Source organism: Eptatretus burgeri, chromosome 5 (assembly GCF_056783735.1).
Source record: "Eptatretus burgeri isolate ZD-2024b chromosome 5, Ebu_testis_v1, whole genome shotgun sequence".
Classification (NCBI taxonomy): domain Eukaryota; kingdom Metazoa; phylum Chordata; class Myxini; order Myxiniformes; family Myxinidae; genus Eptatretus; species Eptatretus burgeri.
In genome coordinates this window covers 118,808,601-118,826,498 of record NC_140965.1, presented here as the reverse complement: position 1 = coordinate 118,826,498, position 17,898 = coordinate 118,808,601, and the positions used below count along the sequence as shown (strand labels likewise).

At 40.4% G+C, this 17,898-nt stretch overlaps 1 protein-coding gene across 1 annotated transcript in view; it reads left to right on the top strand.

The window, feature by feature from the left end:
- Positions 1–12,675, top strand: part of MCU (mitochondrial calcium uniporter) — an 83,112-nt gene extending 70,437 nt beyond the window's left edge. Inside the window, exons 6-8 of the mRNA XM_085883490.1 lie at positions 1,134–1,337; positions 7,157–7,273; positions 10,164–12,675. Coding sequence (XP_085739616.1) covers positions 1,134–1,337; positions 7,157–7,273; positions 10,164–10,241 — 399 coding nt within the window. The 3' untranslated portion in view covers positions 10,242–12,675. The remainder of the gene's footprint in view (positions 1–1,133; positions 1,338–7,156; positions 7,274–10,163) is intronic.
- Positions 12,676–17,898: the final 5,223 nt, after the last annotated feature.

Here is a 17,898-nt window from a genome sequence, read left to right as displayed (position 1 = left end):
GAAAGGTCCACCCGTGACTGGTTCCCGGCGTTAGTCCGAGAGGGTCACGACTGGATTGTCCGTCCGGTGGGCGACGTGCCGCGATTCGAGTTACGTGGCCGTCGCACGCCGGCGGGCGCGAATACCGCAACAATATGTATGGATGTGTGTATATATATATATATATATGTATGGATGTATGTATATATATATATATATATATATATATGTATATATATATATATATATATATATATATATATATATATATATATATATATATATATATATATATATATATATATATATATATATATATATTGTTGTTTTGGGGGTTTTTTTTGTAAATATAAAAAAAAAAAAAAATGATGGCATCAGATTCCTCATATCTGGAAATTTAAGACATCATGGATTTTGGATTCCTCATGTCATAAGGGAATTTTAATCATGTTTTTAACTTATCTAGTTGAAAGGAAGTAGCACATACCATTTAAAAAGTCTTTGGTATGACTCGCCGGCGAGTTTGAACTGCCAAACTCCCCGACTTGGAACAGATGTTTTGACCATAACACCAACGAGTCTGGAAAATTTCTTCAAATTGATAATGTGATTGTTGGACAGTTCCAGTGTTCATTCAAAGGGCTTTTATGGCACGGGGGATGTGCAGAACACCCGATTGCAAGTTTCCATGTGATATACATAATTACCTTGTGCAGTAATCGTTTCGCACGTTCAACTCATGAACCCTTAGGCTTTTAGAGGTGATACGAGGCATGCTGAGGAAATTTGAAAGTCTTTCCGATTTACCAGCATTTGGATCGCACACAAAAAAACAAAACACAACACTCATGACTACGTTCTTCAACATTGTTTTCCAATGCCTGCTCTTCTCAAAAGTTTGGAGGGTCAGCTGGTGTTGGATACAAAAGGGGAAAATGACATTATCGAAGATGAGGGTAAGAGAAGGTATGCAGTTTTAATACAAATCCCATAATTGTGTCGGACATCTGTAAATAGCCCTGTAATCGTTTAACTTGATTGTCTGTTTTGGTACAAACTGAGTTGGATGTACAAGCAATGATACATGCGTTTAAAGAATCCATTGGTAAATGATGGTTTTCTCAGTTCACAGTGGTCATTTCTTGTGTACGCAGATTAAACAAGACCTTGTGCAAAAGGCACAAAAGAGAACGCGCTTTGTGCTCTGGGGAGGCCTCGCGTACATGGCCACTCAGTTTGGGGTCCTAGCAAGGCTCACCTGGTGGGAATACTCATGGGACATCATGGAGCCTGTGACGTACTTTGTGACGTACGGCAGCGCCATTGCCATGTATGCCTACTTCATCCTTACCCAGCAGGTACGCTTGGGTTGTCCATCGGTGATCCTGCTTTGTTACACTTTAATAACATGTTACCTCTTTTATTTTTAACTGTGATAATATTCTGGTTAGTTTAATTGGATAACTTGTTGATCATTCTCAAATGGCGTTGCATCATGTTTTTGTTTCTTACTGGGTGAATATCAAACCGTTATATTCACTGCTTTTGTTATTGTAATTGATGGTGAATTTGAGATCAGTTGCATACAACACTTGTAAATCAGGCCTGAACTCTCGTGGATGTCGTTATTTACCTTTTTTTTGGCTTGTTTCACTCTATTATGCTTTTCACGTATAATGAGACTCCATGATTACATTGTATTTACTTTGTTGATTGGAGTACATTTTTTTACTTGTTGCCATTTAGTGGATGGCAAACCACAATGATTAGTGATGATATAAGGCTCATGGTAGAGCTTGTATACTTATTACATTCCAGGCAAGGACATGAGACCTCGGCATACCTTTACAAAAGCTCCAGGTAGATTATGGACAAATAAACATTGCGTATGGGATTTGAACCTGCAATCTCAACACTATGAGCAGAGTTCTCAAATGGTGAACATCCAAAAGGGCGATGTTACGATGTTACAATTTTCCAATTTGTTGTTCCCAATTCAAACTGAAGCGGATGGACTTGTACCTGTCAGAGTTACCACGATGTCTTCTTGGATTACTGAGCCAAATTGTGTGTTCTGAAAATGAGTGTCCATCTCACATTTGCAAAACCCAAATAATAAAATAATGCAGGAAATCCTTCCACATTGTCAATCTTCCCTGTTTTCCCTTTACATTAGTAATCTGCTCCGAGAAGCATAATTTTGTGCTAAGTATAAATCCCGAAACTATTCCACTATTATTGAAGTGTTATAACAGGATTAACAAGATGGTTCAAAGATGGCACATCTTAGCCTCAGTTCATTTGTTGCAGTTTGATGGCTGTTCGAGTGGGATAAAACTAAAACCTGTCCTTTTACTTTAAGACCGGGTCTTGCACATCAGCATTAGAGGGGACGAAGCTTCTGGCAAACATGTTGGCTTCTATTTTGGACAGTGAGGAACATCTGTTGCCTTTCAAAAAGAGGAGCTCTCTTGTGGTGGTACTTAATTTTCTGCCCTGACTGCATTTAGGAAGGTAAATGCAACCCATCCAGAGTATCATGCTTATTTAGCTTTGAAATGTTACAACGCAGAATTGATGTAGTGTGTCGACACACAATGCAAGTGCTGCATTCCCGTGCTCTGCGACTATGTGAGGTGTGTTGTGTGTTGACTCCAGCGATTTTATTGAAATACCGGTATAATTCTTCATATCGATATACCGGTATTGGAAATTTGAATATCCCGGTGTACCAAAAAGTTTGGGATGAGAAATTAAATAAATCGGTATATCACCAAAAATTGAACAAAGGTGTTTGCAATCCTTAAATGCATGATATCAATTCAATATTAGAAAAAAGGTGACTCCAACTTCTTCACTCGTAAAAGAAGCTGCAAAAGACAATTTCAAATTTTCCAACGATCCCATCCCATACCAAACACCAAAATCAGTGTACGGGACGACAGTAACGGTGATTCCTGCCTTAGTGCCTTGCGTTGAATGCATCCTGCACTCGCTGCCATCATAATTGGAAAAATGTACACCGTATCCATGCTTGTAGTGTGAGCAATTACCAATGGTAATCTGTGTTCTTAGCTTATATTCAAAGTAAATCCGATCTATCACTTGAAGCGAGGGAGCTCATAATTAAAAAAAAATAATCTCATCATGAACTAAATTCAGAACTATTTATACAAGCTTGTTCATAATATTATGTATTATTGTCAATAAATTAGGCTTATATACTGACCTTGATAAAATATTTGTCTGACTCCATTATTGAATCGAGTGAATGCAATAGGTACTGCAACATCATGAGAAAATGAGTTTTGTTTTTCCGCTTTGGATAAGTTCTCAGTGTGATTGATGTTGCCCATGTGTTTTATCCCCCTCTTATGCAATGGTGTAATGCACATAGTTGCAATCTCCTAACCAAAGGAATGAGTGGAACAAAAAACAAGAAGGGACTGCAAAGTATTGGCTAATTATTATTTCACTCTGTTTAACACTCGTTTATCAACGGCTCTGCCAAACAAAGCACGTGCTTTATAGCAGTGTTGTAGTCGAGTCCACCTGGTCCAAATCCAAGAAGTCCGAGTCGGAGTCCTTGACATTCCGAGTCAGAGTCCTGTGCTGAAAGTGTATTGTAACGTGGAAAAGACGAGTGAATTTATTTGTACTTATGTTTTATGTAAATTAAGACTATAAAATATCAAAACTGATGGTGTTGTTACTTGCATCAATATTTTATTCCATATTATGGCCCTCTTGCTGTGGTTTGCTCATTGTATGCTCATTGATGCTGTAGTTTGCTGAAAAGAAAAACCAACATTAATAAAAAATAAAATTTTTAAAAGGTTAGGAGTTTCATTCCTGAAGCCTTGATATAGTATTCCCATTGGTGTTTAGAATAACCCTTGTTTGGTCTTTTTATTTTATCAATTAATTTAATTAAACATAAGCGTTCGGCGACAGACAATTTTGACATGTATAAATTAAACACACATGTCGACTGCATGTCTAGAATCTACATGTTTAATTAAACATGGAAATTGAATGAGGAATAAAAGAGAAATTGAGTTGTATTTTTTTTATTGAAAAAAAAATGACAATTTTAAGTGCTGCATGGTCACCAAACGTTATATTTTTGGGAATAGAAGAGATGGGAAACTTGTATATTAACTGTAACAGCTAATAATAAGACATTTCAGTGCTTTCAAGGGCTGAAAAAAAAACTGAAAACATTTAAGCAAGTTGTCTAATATTACTCACCGCTTTAAAAAAAAATAAAATAAAAAAACATCCTGGGATCAAACATTGAATAGATAAATTATATTTTCGGCAAGAGGAGATGAATGCGATCTTCCATGTTAACTTTCATCTCTGTGAGTTTAAATAAGGTGTTTGACTTCAAAGTATTATGTCATAAAAAAAAACAATGCAGTAAACTTCGTCCAAAGATTAACAACTCCAGAATGCCAGCAGCAAATTTGAAAAAATATTGTTTTTAAAGATTAATTTTTATTTAAAAAGACATTTTGGGTTGCTTTCTGTCAAGAGGAAACTGATTCTGACCATGTTTAGACAAATTCGGTAGCTTATTTAATCTGTAAATTGTGTTTCAAATCTTCAATTTTGCTCATTATTAATGCTGTAATTCACTATTTTTTATTTTTTTGTCATGCAGGAACATCTGACCACTTTCTGTTCTCGTAAAAAAAATCTCCTTCACACTGTGATGTGATTTGTTTTTAAAATCGCACTTGAATTACGTAACCCTAACCCTAAAATTTACCCACCCAAACAGTGATGATCTGAAATTAAATTAATATTAAAACATACATTTTTGGGTTACTTTCTGTCGAGGAAACCGATTCTGACCGTATTTATAAAATTTGGTAGCCTATTTAATCCGTAAATCGTGAATTTTGTTTCTTATTTGTGCTCTCATAAGTTTCCATTAATGCAATTGAATTTAAATTATTTAATTTTAAAACGATGAAAATTTTGATAAACCAGAACTCTGAATGAACTCCAAGCCTAATCCGAACCCTGATTTATAAAATTAATGTTTATTGGGTCTACACTCGAATTCCTAACCCAAACACTTTGGCCCTGCAAAACAAACCTGAAATCTAACTTGGAATAAAAAAAAAATTATGCATAAAATTTAGAATTTGAAACTGTGGAATAAAAATTCAATACACACACCTGTCACACTTTTTTTCTGTTTGAATGTTCGCCATGTAACCCCTCGCAAAACTACTCTACTCACTTTGTATGATCGCATGGGCTCTTTGACCTGACATCCGTGGAACTTTTCTTCCTGATACTATAAATGGCATCCCTTGTTAATACCTCTGCCACCAAAGGTGAAGGAGGTTGTTTTCACCCCTCTCTGTCTGTCTGTCTATGTTTGTTTGTGTGCAGGATATCTCACAAATATATGGATGGATAGGTTGTGTGTGCGCAAGGACAAATTGATTTGATTTTGGTGAAGATCCAGATCTTGGTTTGAATACTGTAATTTTTAAAGTAATTCTTCACCATTGAGAGATGGGGCTAAACTGATATACAGCATGATATCTCAAAAAGTTGTGGACAGGTTGGGTGTGTGTACAAGGACAAATTGATTCAATTTTGGTTAAGATCTGAATCTGGATCCGGATATGCGAGTTATTTCATTTATAAAGTGATTCTTCACCATCGAGAGATCGGGCCAAAAACGATATCGTACTGTATAGCATGATATTTCAAAAATGTATTGGGCACGATATGTTCTCATGGGTCAGTCGTCGTGTGGCAGAGGAATGTGCTCTACTGAGTACCCTTCTTGTTTAGAAAATGTATTTATAATATATTTGCACATCTCTTTTGCTTACTTAGTCTGATGTATCGTGTTTAAAAGTTGGAGTACGATATGGAAATGATGGGCCAAACAACCTTTTTACTCTTTATTTTTAATGCACACTAAATTTTGCCGGAATTGGGCCAAGTCTGAGTTCCCCAAAAATGGACTTGAGTCTGATTCCGGACCCGAGTCCTACATCACTGCTTTATAGTGACCTCACAGGCTGGTCCTGTGCTATTGCAAAAGTGCTATCGTGCGATGGCAACATTTATTGAGCTCGCTCGCTGAGCACTCATCTGTACCTATGATTAGTGGTCATTGACGATTGTTTTTAGAAATTAACCAACAAGAATAAAGTGAGCGAAGGACAAAACTGATGCCTTTTTCACTCTCCATCAACCAAATTCTCCATCGTACGAAAAAATTTGCCATAATTTGTGAACATCGAGTACATTATGTTTGCCGTGAATTACCTTGTGTCAATGTGTACATCATATACGAATACATTATGGTTTGGAACCTGCGTTTAAAAACAAACAAAAAAAACTATCGATATAACGGTATGAGCCCACTGATGTATCTATCCATCCAATGGGACCATACGATGTGCAGAGCGTTGTTGCTGCTTAAGTAGTCTCCTTGGCTATTGGGCAGAATCCTGGACGGGTCACCACTCCGACAGTATACCAGCAAGCTGGCACTCATTTTGCCGACCTCGGAAGAATGACAGGTCGAGTTAACCCCACCTGGTATTAATTCAACACCTGAGCGGGATTTGAACTCAGGACCCTTGGATCCCAAGCCCACCACCCAAACCATTAGGCAAACACCAGGCATACTCATGTATCAATATCGGAAAAAAAATTTTTTTTTTTTTTGGACTTTCTTATTTCATTTTTTAAATCTCTGTATAGTGCCTAAGCCTTTGTAGCTGTATTAAATGATCCCCGACCCCATTCCTTTGTGGGTGTCGAGAAGCCCTCCCCCCCCCAATAGAAAAAAACCCCCAAAAACATTTGATTTCTTCAAAATACCAACAGGATTAGAACAGCAATGGCAACACCAGGTTCCCCCTGTGAGTTTTTATAATTCTCATGGCACAGTTAACATTGCATGGTGTCATGTTGTAAAGTTCAATACAGGACAATTTCAGTTCTCAGAGGTTGGTGGTTAATCATGAGTTTATTGATACAGTGTTATGGAAATGAGGCCTTGTATTGTTATTCACAGCATCGAATGACACTTTTATCGACCTCCAATACCATATAACTATCATTTAAATCGACGAACTGTACTTGCAAAAGAAAATGTTGGAGCAGAAAAGGTGGTGTTTGTATTTGTTTTCAGGAATACCTCTACCCAGATGCTCGTGACCGTCAGTATCTGAGGTTTTTTCACCGTCATGCCCAGAAGAGGAGGTTTGATGTTGGTACTTACAATCGGCTGAAGGATGAAATAGCTCAGGTGAGCACTGTTTGGTAAAATGGAAGAAATGCAATTCCTCAAGTCCCCAACCCTCTTCACTCCTCACCATTTTCCTTATCCAATGGTACAACCCTAACAAATATAACTGTCAAAAATGTGCAAAAGGACCTCATCACTGTTCGTGTTTTTTCGAGTGCACCAATCCTGCCGCAGGCGGATATAATGTATTGAGACTGGTCGTTCAACATTACTGTTATTTTAGTCGTTTCGAGTCATCAGGTTTTAGTAGTTTTAGTAGGAAGGCACCAATAAATTTGTTTTTCTATTTTCAAATGTCCATTTGCTCAAATAAAATTTTTCTTTTCAAAGCATTTTGGGGCTAATATTTCTGGTTTCCAGGCTTGGTTGCCCTTTCTGCTCAGTCTGGCGGAGGTATGCGCTCCACAGAATGTCATTCCAGCATTATCCTGTGCTCATCGCCATGTTTTGCGTGCCTGTTTGGTTATTTCACCTTGTGCAGCTGTTTATGCCTTCCACGTGTTCAACATGCCCCCTTTCTCATTCATTCACGCCTTGCCAAACTTTTCTCTTTCCTCATCTCCTTTTCATTAGGACATGTATTTCTTTTCACTCTCCCTCAAAACCTTTCCCTCATTCTTTTTTCCGACTCAAAATGAAACAGAAATAATGAAAATCTTTCCTATTTTCCACTCATTCTGGTTTCATACCTTCAGTCCTAAGCTATATATCTCTTCATCCTCCCTCTCATTCGAAAGAAATCCTTTAAATGATAAATTTAATAATGTTTAATCTTCCCACTCTCATTGCCAAATGCTCATCTCTCATACCGCTTCCTCGTCTTTCATTTTCTGCCTAAATTCTGACCAGTGAGAAAACCCATGCTCCATATTCCATCACGTTGGTACGGCACTGACTTTCTTCATGCCCTGACTTCCTTCCAACTTCCCCACTCGTGAAGTTTGTCTTTTTGCACTTCAAATCGTGAAAAAGAAAATCGTTGTGTGATGAGTACGGAATTACGTTATTAAAACCCTGCACGTCAGTACCCACCCCTCCCGTCTCTTTCACGCCCCCCTCCCGTCGCTTCGCTTTCACGCCCGCCCCCCTCCCGTCACTTCGCTTTCACGCCCGCCCCCCTCCCGTCGCTTCGCTTTCACGCCCGCCCCCTCCCATCGCTTCGCTTTCACGCCCGCCCCCCTCCCGTCGCTTCGCTTTCACGCCCGCCCCCTCCCGTTGCTTCGCTTTCACGCCCGCCCCCTCCCGTCGCTTCGCTTTCACGCCCGCCCCCTCCCGTCGCTTCGCTTTCACGCCCGCCCCTCCCGTCGCTTCGCTTTCACGCCCGCCCCCCTCCCGTCGCTTCGCTTTCACGCCCGCCCCCTCCCGTCGCTTCGCTTTCACGCCCGCCCCCTCCCGTCGCTTCGCTTTCACGCCCGCCCCCCTCCCGTCGCTTCGCTTTCACGCCCCCTCCCCTCCTGTCACTTTCCAGAATTTGGAGGGGGGAGACAGGTTTCAAAGTTGACTTTAGATTAGAAAGATGTCGTTTCCTGGCTCTCCTAATGGAAGGCACACACTTGTTCCGATCTTTGTGGAAGGAACTGAGATTACCCTCAGTTGGATTTACCTTCCATGAGCTGAATCGCTGCTTAATGGTGCTGAGTCGAGTCATTATCTTCACCCAATTTTGCAGCATTTCTTTCCTGCCTGGAGGGGCATCTTCTAGGATTACAATGCCCCTATCCACAGAGCAGGTGTGGTCACCCAATGGTTTGATAAGCATGCCACTGATGTTATCCATGTGTCATGGCCTTCCCAGTCACCAGACCTGAATCCATTCGAGCATTTATGGGATATTCTGGATTTATGTCTGAGCCAGCGTTTTTCACTTGCATCAAACAGGTGCGAGTTGATTGACTTTCTCGTGGAAGAATGGTGTCGCGTCCCTCCTGCAAAATTCCAGATGTTGGTGGATTCTATGCCACGGCGCACACAGGCCACACGTGGTGGCCCAACGCCCTATTAAGTGACTTTACATTGGTGTTTCCTCCTTGTGTTCTTTGGTCCACTACCTGTACGTCTGAAAAAGGCTGGCAGGAGAGGGTGGAAAACCTGAGAAAAGTGGGGGGTTGGAGGGAGATGAAGGATTTTTCCTTAAAAAAAAAACAAGTTCTCTGGACCTCTTTGCTCATTGTCGACCACATTGTTTTACTCCTGGCATCAATCTTGAGTGGTTTTATTCATTGTTTTCAGGAAATATGTTGAAGTTAAACTCAGAATAAAATTTGTTTTTATTGTTCGAAAAATGTAATTGAAAATTGAAAGCTCTCGGAGTGATTCGTACATTTTATTTAAAATTCAACAGAGAGACCTTGTGGGACACGTACCTGTATTGAAGTATACCTTTGCCCGGGAGTAATCTCATGTATTCCAAAAGGATCGATTATAGGATGAGAAGGTAAAATATTTGGTAAAACTAATCGTCAATTTTTATCTCCTCCTTCAAATAGGGGTGTCAACCTGATAGTTTACTTTGACGATATGTAAACTTCGAACTTTTAATACAGCAAGTGATGAGACGGATGTTCTTTCAAAAAACATGAATCACACCTTTGTGAATTGCATTTGTGTGTTTGTTGAGCTGTCCTTCCTGTTTTACGGGAGGGTGGGTGAAATGTGACTGAAAGCACTTCCATCCGATTGGGTAAATTGTTCTGAGCTTTGTCTGTTGAGCAGCCTGACCGGTTGTTGCTAAATCCTAAAGACAACCATTTTGCTGACTTGGAGAGTTCACGTTCCTGAGCTCGTGCTGCCTCCTCGCGGCTCGGAATTTCATCACTTCTTGCTCTCCTGCACCCACCACCCTCAGTCCTTCGGCACGTGATTCGGGTTCACCGTTTGCTTTCTTTTGCAGGCCGAGGTGGACCTCAAAAGGCTGAGAGATCCGCTCCAACTGCACCTACCGACGCCGGAGATTAAAGAAGGCAATTGAGAGTCCAATCGGTACGGCCATCGCCGCTCTTCATCTCGACATGGACTTTGAAGGGTTCAAGCTTCGTACAGTTGAGAGGAAAGTTATTTTCTTTGGAAAGGTGCTACTCGGGTGGATTACTCTGTGGACTCGATTCATGCCTGTTATGCTCGTCCTTGAGGGTTTCCCCAAAACCCAGCCTGAATTTTTTGAACGAGATGTTGTGAAGCGGAGTTTTTTTTGTGCCTTTATTATCTTTGAATGCAATGTTTAAATGCAATGTGAGAAGCATGAGAGGTTATGTTATATCATGTATGCATGTCTACCTTACCGGAACTGGGAAGCATTCCTTTTGTTTTCACTTTTACCTGTTTGTCGGTGTCGCTGGTTCCGTTTTTTTTTTGGCGGGGGGATTTTAAACTCGCTCTCTCAATCCTTGGGATTTACAGGTTTTTCTTTTTTGTATTCTCTCTTTTTGTTTTTGTTCTGCAGAAATGAAGAGTGAACGATATTCTGTAAAAATGTAATTTATCTCTTACGAATAATAAATTTTTGGAAACTGTCATGAAATTTCTTAAAATATTTTGATCATAACTAATTTCATAAGCAGTGTGACATGACACGACAGTTTTGCCAATTAGTCGATTTCTGTATTTTTATGCCTCGTTTAGTCGATGCTCTTTCACCCCCCCCCACCCCTCTCTTCTGATATCTGGAAAATCATTTATAATTTGCTCACACAACCAATCCCTCTCCGATCCCCCCCTCCCCCCTTTACTCTCATGGACGACATTGATCTCCGTAATCCTGTATTTTATTCAAGCTAATGCCGCAATGTGAAATTTTCTAATTCCTTACCCACGGCCGTTAAAGTGAATCCAAGCTTTTGGCTCCGTCGAGTCGACATGAATTAACTGGCGTTGGTTACTTCTTGGTCTAATAACTGTTGTTCTCATGCTGGAATTTGTGAAGACCACACTGTTCTTGTTTGAATGTCAACCCAAATCATGTTTATACACCATTGATAGCCATACACGATCGTTCCAACTCCTAAGCACTTGGAATAGTTTGACAGGATGGTACAAAACTGGTGCACTTGCCTTTGAGACATTTAATCTGGGTTTAATTCTCAACTGAACCATAAACTGCTGTGCTGGACTGATGCCTTATATTGCAGTGGCCATGGCAATTTTTTTTTTCCTCTGATCTCATTTTAGCTCAGATCAAGTCAAGTTTATTAGCCCCCGTTGGACTTGGTCTGAAACGAGGGGCTTATGGATTTGGTCTCGATTCACAGGCCCGGTGTTTATTTTTGTTTTTTAAAGTGCACCATCCGTTCGATGGGACATTAAGCCGGGCATCCCATTTGCCAGCTATAGTCGGCGAACGTTAAACACCCCACGGTGTCCTTGGTGAAGAGTAGTTGAGTTGTCGCTGGTATTCTGAATAAATTACTAATTCTTTTGTTAAGTTACAGGGGTCACTGCGTCAGCAGCACAGTCGCTATGATGCAACTAGCAGTGAGATACTGCACATGCATGGATATGGGATGATGTGCGAACGACCTTGATTACTACTTGAGCTGTTTATTTTCCCATTGTGATCATTTTGATCGTTCACGATGAAAGGCAAGATGACTGAAGTGTTGACAGCTATAGAGATATCATCTTTTTGCTGCAGAACATGGATGGCCATTTCCTCATAAGTTTGGGTGCGAATTTTTGATCGACCTTATTCACCTGTTCTGACACCCTGTGAATCATTCCTCGGCACAAACCACAAAATCCACGATGGATGGTCGTTGTTATAACGTCGTGCGCCTCATTCGAAGAACATTCAATTTCAGTGTTCTGAAGCAGCTATTCCATGTTCCTTCACAATGTGTTGACTTTGAAGGCAATAAGTGTCAGGTGTTTGTTTCAATAACCCCATATTTGTACATCTTCATGCCAGGCTGACCTTTTGGGGAGGGTATCATGTGAAGTGATCCACGAGGAAAGTGACAAGATTTTTACCAGTTCGTCTCACCTGTCGGTGTCCACTTGGCACATGATTTATTTGTTTCAAACTATAAATCACGATGAGGTCTCTGAAAATTCATCATCTTGATGAGGTCTTCAGTTGCTGTCTGATCTGCATCTGTTGTTGTTGACCCCCCCGAGCAAGGTCCAAAAGAGCCTCACGTTCTGTTCATTAACCTGCCAGGAAGTGCTTTTGAGTGGTTTTATCTAAGTCTGGCTCAATCCCCCCCTCCCTCCCCCCCCATCCCTCCCCCCCCCACACACACACACACACACACACACACACACACACAATGGCCAATGTGTTCACATATTCTTCCTTTTTGAGGATGTGTATTGTGTATACTCGTGCGGTGCATCTGCTTATTATGAATGTTTTCGACTTGTGGCTGTTTGTGTGTGACTGAATAAACGCAATACGTTCTAGCACCGCATGTCATGAGTGGAGACTGGTTTGCACAACCCGACTTCACTCTTCTCACAGTTATTTACAAAGGAAGCAAAATTTAAATGCTCAGGGAATAAATAACTGGATGCTTGTTTTGTTTGTGAATACAACTTGCATTGTGTTCTGCATAGTTACCTCCGCCGCCAAAGGTGGACGGAGGTTGTTTTCACCCGTCTGTCTGTCTGAGCGTTATCTCAATTAGATTCGGAAGAAACTTGGTGGACAGGTTGAGTGTGTGACGGGAACGAATCGATTAGATTTTGGTGAAGATCCGAATATGAGAATTCTAATAATTATTATTATTTTTTAAAGTGATTCTTCACCATTGAGAGATTGATCCAAAAACGATACATCGGACGGTATTTCAAAGAGTTGTGCACATTTTATGACAAAACTTGGTGATTGAGTTGGGTAGGTGACAAGAACAAGCTGATTAAATTTTGGTTCAGGTCCGGATGTAGATCGACCCAATCGATGGGATGCGAAACGTAAACTGTTCATCTTGGTGGAGGTGTGTACTCTGTCGAGCTCAGTTCTTGTTGCTCATTTCAACAGATGTTTTAATTTGCGTCGGTGAACGACTCGATTATGAAGATGAGCAAATGCCTGATTTACGGATGGAATATTTTCTAGTTCCTGCAGAAGGCTTTGTCTGACCCTTCGACCCAGTTTTCCCAGATTATCCTTATTCTACATAATTCCAAAGTTGAGTTTTCACATGAAGCACATGATATATTTAATTTTGATGGAAGGTTAAATTACAGAATTTCTGGATAGTCTACATTATCACAATAATATTCAGTTTTGTTTTCAATTTTTTTTTTTTTGTTTTGTTTTTTTTTTCTGGAGTTGAGATCTTGATCGCACTCCTGATCCAACTTTAGAGCTTGCCACATCATACTGCCCATGAGAACATTTGTGTTGGCATTTAAATTCCAATTTTCTTCAGTGTTTGACATTGAGACTCGGCGGCGGCTGTCATTCCAAATGCTGGACGCATTGGGAATTGATTCCTGTCAATGGTGAATGGGTACAGGTTATCATTGGAACCTTGGGTATAAAGTCTTTCATGCACGAGATCCGGTTGCAATCATGGCGAACCTCAATAATGATTGCCCATTTCAAGTACGATATATCGTCTCCTGTTTCAATGTCCAGAACTTGCACCAAAGTTTCTCAGAAGCATTATTCAAGAGGTCGCCTTTACTTTCAGGTCATGTGGAGGAAATCCTGATGGAATCAGGGGGTTGATGAATTTGATGGTGTTGACAAAGAACAACATTATCCTGTATGAGTTCTTCGAGACAAGTCCTTCACCAGGAAATCCTTCTATCGCACGAGCATTGATAGCTTCAACTGCAGAATGTGTTGTGACAATTGCTCTGGTAGCTAGCCATTCATGATCCTGGTAGAACGTAAGTAACTCCTTTGTACTGCAGGAGTTGAGACGATTGGGGGCAGTTCCGAAGCCAATGTCTTGCAGTTATTTGTTGAAAACTGCAGCTTCTGAGTCTTGAGCGGCATTGGCAATACGCGTATCAACTATGAGCTCTAAAGGTTCCATATGTTCCCACAAAATGGATTGTTGAGAGTTGCTTCCACAATCTGTACTCCCACGTCGCACCACGGGCAGAATCTGCTTCTGGTAACCAGCTGGAAGCACTGTCAAACTTCTGAAAGGTTTTCCATTCTCCATGTCCTTCAAGGAACTACCAACACATTCAGATGTAACGGTGACCCATGGAGTTTTTATCAATGACCAAAAGATGAGCTTAAACTGCATCAGTTTGCCAGTCGAGTCTTCTTGTAAAGTTGTACATTGATTCTTCCTTGATATCCCATGGAGTTTTAAAACGTGAATGAAGTCTTTGACCATTTCCCAACAGAGTAGCTGCTATGCCTTGCATTGCAGTGGCCATGGCAATTTTTTTTTTACTCTGATCTCACTTTGGCCAAGATCAAGTCAAGTTTATTAGCCCCCATTGGACTTGGTCTGAAATGAGGGGCTTATGGATTTGGTCTCAATTTTCATCTGTGTGTGTCCGCAACTATATCTCGGATGTGCATGGTCAGATTTTGTTCAAACGTATCCATGTAACATTTTGTAGAATGAAGAACTAGTCTTGTTGGTGAAGTCTAGCGTCGATCTGTGTCGGTGGATAGGAAGACTAATGGATGATCGAGGTATGCTAACCACTGTGGGAAGGAAGGAAGGAGAAGCTGACATTTCGGATTTTAACCCTTTGTCAGAGAAAGAATGGATCGTGGCAAGGAGTGATTAAGGGATGGGTGTGCCGGTGGGGACAGGGGTAAGTAAGTGGGTGAGAATGATTATTTTTTTGTAAGGGGTTAAAGGTCAAGGGGATGGGAGGAAAGTGAAAATAATGGGGGAACAATAAGTGATTAATTGGATAAATAACCGAAAGCAACTTTAAAAATTGATGACAATGAAATAAATAAATAATATATTTTTTAAAAACATAATTAAAATGAGGGGAGAAAAGCACTTTTCTTTCATTTTGTCCTCCCATCTGTTACAAGTTTTTATTTGTATACATAGTCAAGTTGAGGCTCATGAAAGAGTGCTGTACATGGAACAAAGGATACAACAGGACAAAAGGAACAGCTGAAAGGAGAGGGGGGAGGAGACACCAACAGCAAAGCCGGAGACTAAGACTGAGGTGGACAAACAATGGGAATGGGGAGGAATGGGGGCAGGAGAGGATGCATTGGGTGGACAAGATGGATACACAAGGAAATTCCCAGGAGGGAAAACTGAAATTTGTAAGGTGGGGTTAATGATGGGAGAACCCGAAGGGGTTGTGAGACTATTGTAATGTCTGTGTCTGTGTGTCCATGACCCGCGTCTTTATATTTTCACTTCAAAAATGTTTTTCTCTGCAACCGCTTGTCCGATCGATGCAAAACTTTAAACATAAGAGGGACTCCCAATGGAGAATATCTTATTGATATATCACATGGTATGGCAGCCATATTGGATTAAAGGGGAAAAAAAAAATTGGACATCTTTTTCTTTGAAACCGCTCAACAAAAAAAATGAAAACTTGGCATATGGCATCAACTCCCCATGGCATATATAGAATGATGACAATGATGTCATCAGTGATTGGTACTACAGCCATAATTGGTTGAATCAAAATCGTTATCCGAAAAATCTGAAAGTTCATATATCTGATCGACCTGATGTGAGTGAAGAATAAATTTTTTGACCGGTCACATGGTCCGGTGGTCATATTTGATTGAAAATAAAAATGTTAAAAATCTTCTCTAGAACCACTTAACAGAATGATGCGAAACTTCATATATATGATTGACAAGCCATGGGGAATATAGTTTGAATTTTTTTTCATATTCACCTTCATTGACCCAATTTAACTGAAATGGCCACAGAATTAGTCATTAAATATCCTAATAATCAATCAATCAAAGCTATGGATTATGGCAACATACGTTCTGTTCAGAATGAGTGCATGAGGTGAGATTATGCACTCTACGATTACAGTTTCAGTTTTACTTTATTTTTTTTATGCCTCCCTTTATGAAGTTGCCAGATGCATTATTTTTGTATCAAACTTTACTTTTAGCCCCTGAACCCTGATATCAAGATCAATCATTATCATTCCTGTGTGCTCCCTGACTCTGCTCTGACCCACCTCTGACTCACTCCCACCCTAGATCAGCCCTCATCCTTATCCCTTCTCCCTCTTTTGCTCTGATGATGGGTTAATGCCCGAAACGTCAGAATATCCTTACTTCCCATGGTGGTTAGCGCATGTCTGAATGTCCTGGGTGATTTTATCGATTGGATTTACCTTTTTTGTTTGTCTTTTAGGGCAGAAAAGCACCGCAGTGTGGTTTAATGAACACAATTGGGGTATGTTGTGTGGTTGTGGTCCAACAAAATATATTTTGAGTGTGATTTTGCAAGCAGAAGGGGCTGCATAGTTCCTTTGCTTGAATGAGGGAATAGATACATAACTGTATCTTATTTTTTAACGGCCACAATTAGTCCCACGTTCCTGTGGGGTTCATCTGAAGTTTCACGAACTGGCTGGCCCGGCCTGATTTTCAACTTGGGCTCGGGCAGGAATTTGGAATTTGTTCATGGTGCTGGCGATAGTTTGCCCACTCCTTGCGAAGGACAATGTGGGATGATTTTAATGACCACTAACAAATGTCGGCAGACGGGACTCCCAGTTTAACATCCATTTGAGGGACGGCACACACACTGATTAATCACCCCACCAGTGAAACACCAGGATGACATTGGTTCATAGCTGGGTCAGGATTCAAGCCGAGGCTAGATAGCTTAGAGGTGAGTGGATATACCTTGAGGTTTCCTGCCACCCCTGTCACATAACTTTTTATATCTTAAAATATAATTCTGCTGCTTGAAATCCTGAAAAGGCAAGAGGGCTGGCTGACTGCTGCCCTCTATTGTCACCCGCAGTATGCTACAACTGGATAGTCAAATCGAGCTCAGAGAGCAGAGAACTCATTCATGGATGTTTTAGTTGTGAAATTGTGTGGTTTGGAATTTAAAAAGACAACACAAACAAAGGTGTGCGTCATTAGTTGTTATCTCCACGTGTGGGTTGCAGAGCTTGAAATAGATACAAAATTCACCTACAAAAAGCATGTTTGTACAGAGCTGGTGTTTGTACCACACACACCTTGCACTTGTATATATTAACAGTCCCATTCATTGCTTTAATGGTCGTATTTTCTCTTTTTGTTTAATTTATCCTTCCTGACCACAAACGCATGACCCAACTGGTTATTATCAAAGGAAGACAATGTGTTCATGTGTGAGACGATGCTTGTTGCTCCCAGGTTATGCAGCATTTGCTGTAATGGGACATACCCTGTGCCTTATTACCTCGTTAATTTAGTGTGTTTGTTAGATACGTACATGGATTTTGGAGGCTTCGAAGGAGCGCATACGGATTCAGACATGTTGGGAACGGATTCAGATGAAATTTGGTGGACATGTTGGGTATGTGACACGGATGAAATGCTTAGATTTTGCTGAAGATGCGAATACGGATACTAGAAAATATTAACTGATTCTTCACTGGTGAGAGATGGGGCCAAAAACGATATACAGGGTGTTCCAAAAAGGCCTGGACAACTTTGGTTGTTAATATATTTAGAACCACAAATCTATACAAATAAATGTGTGTGTGTG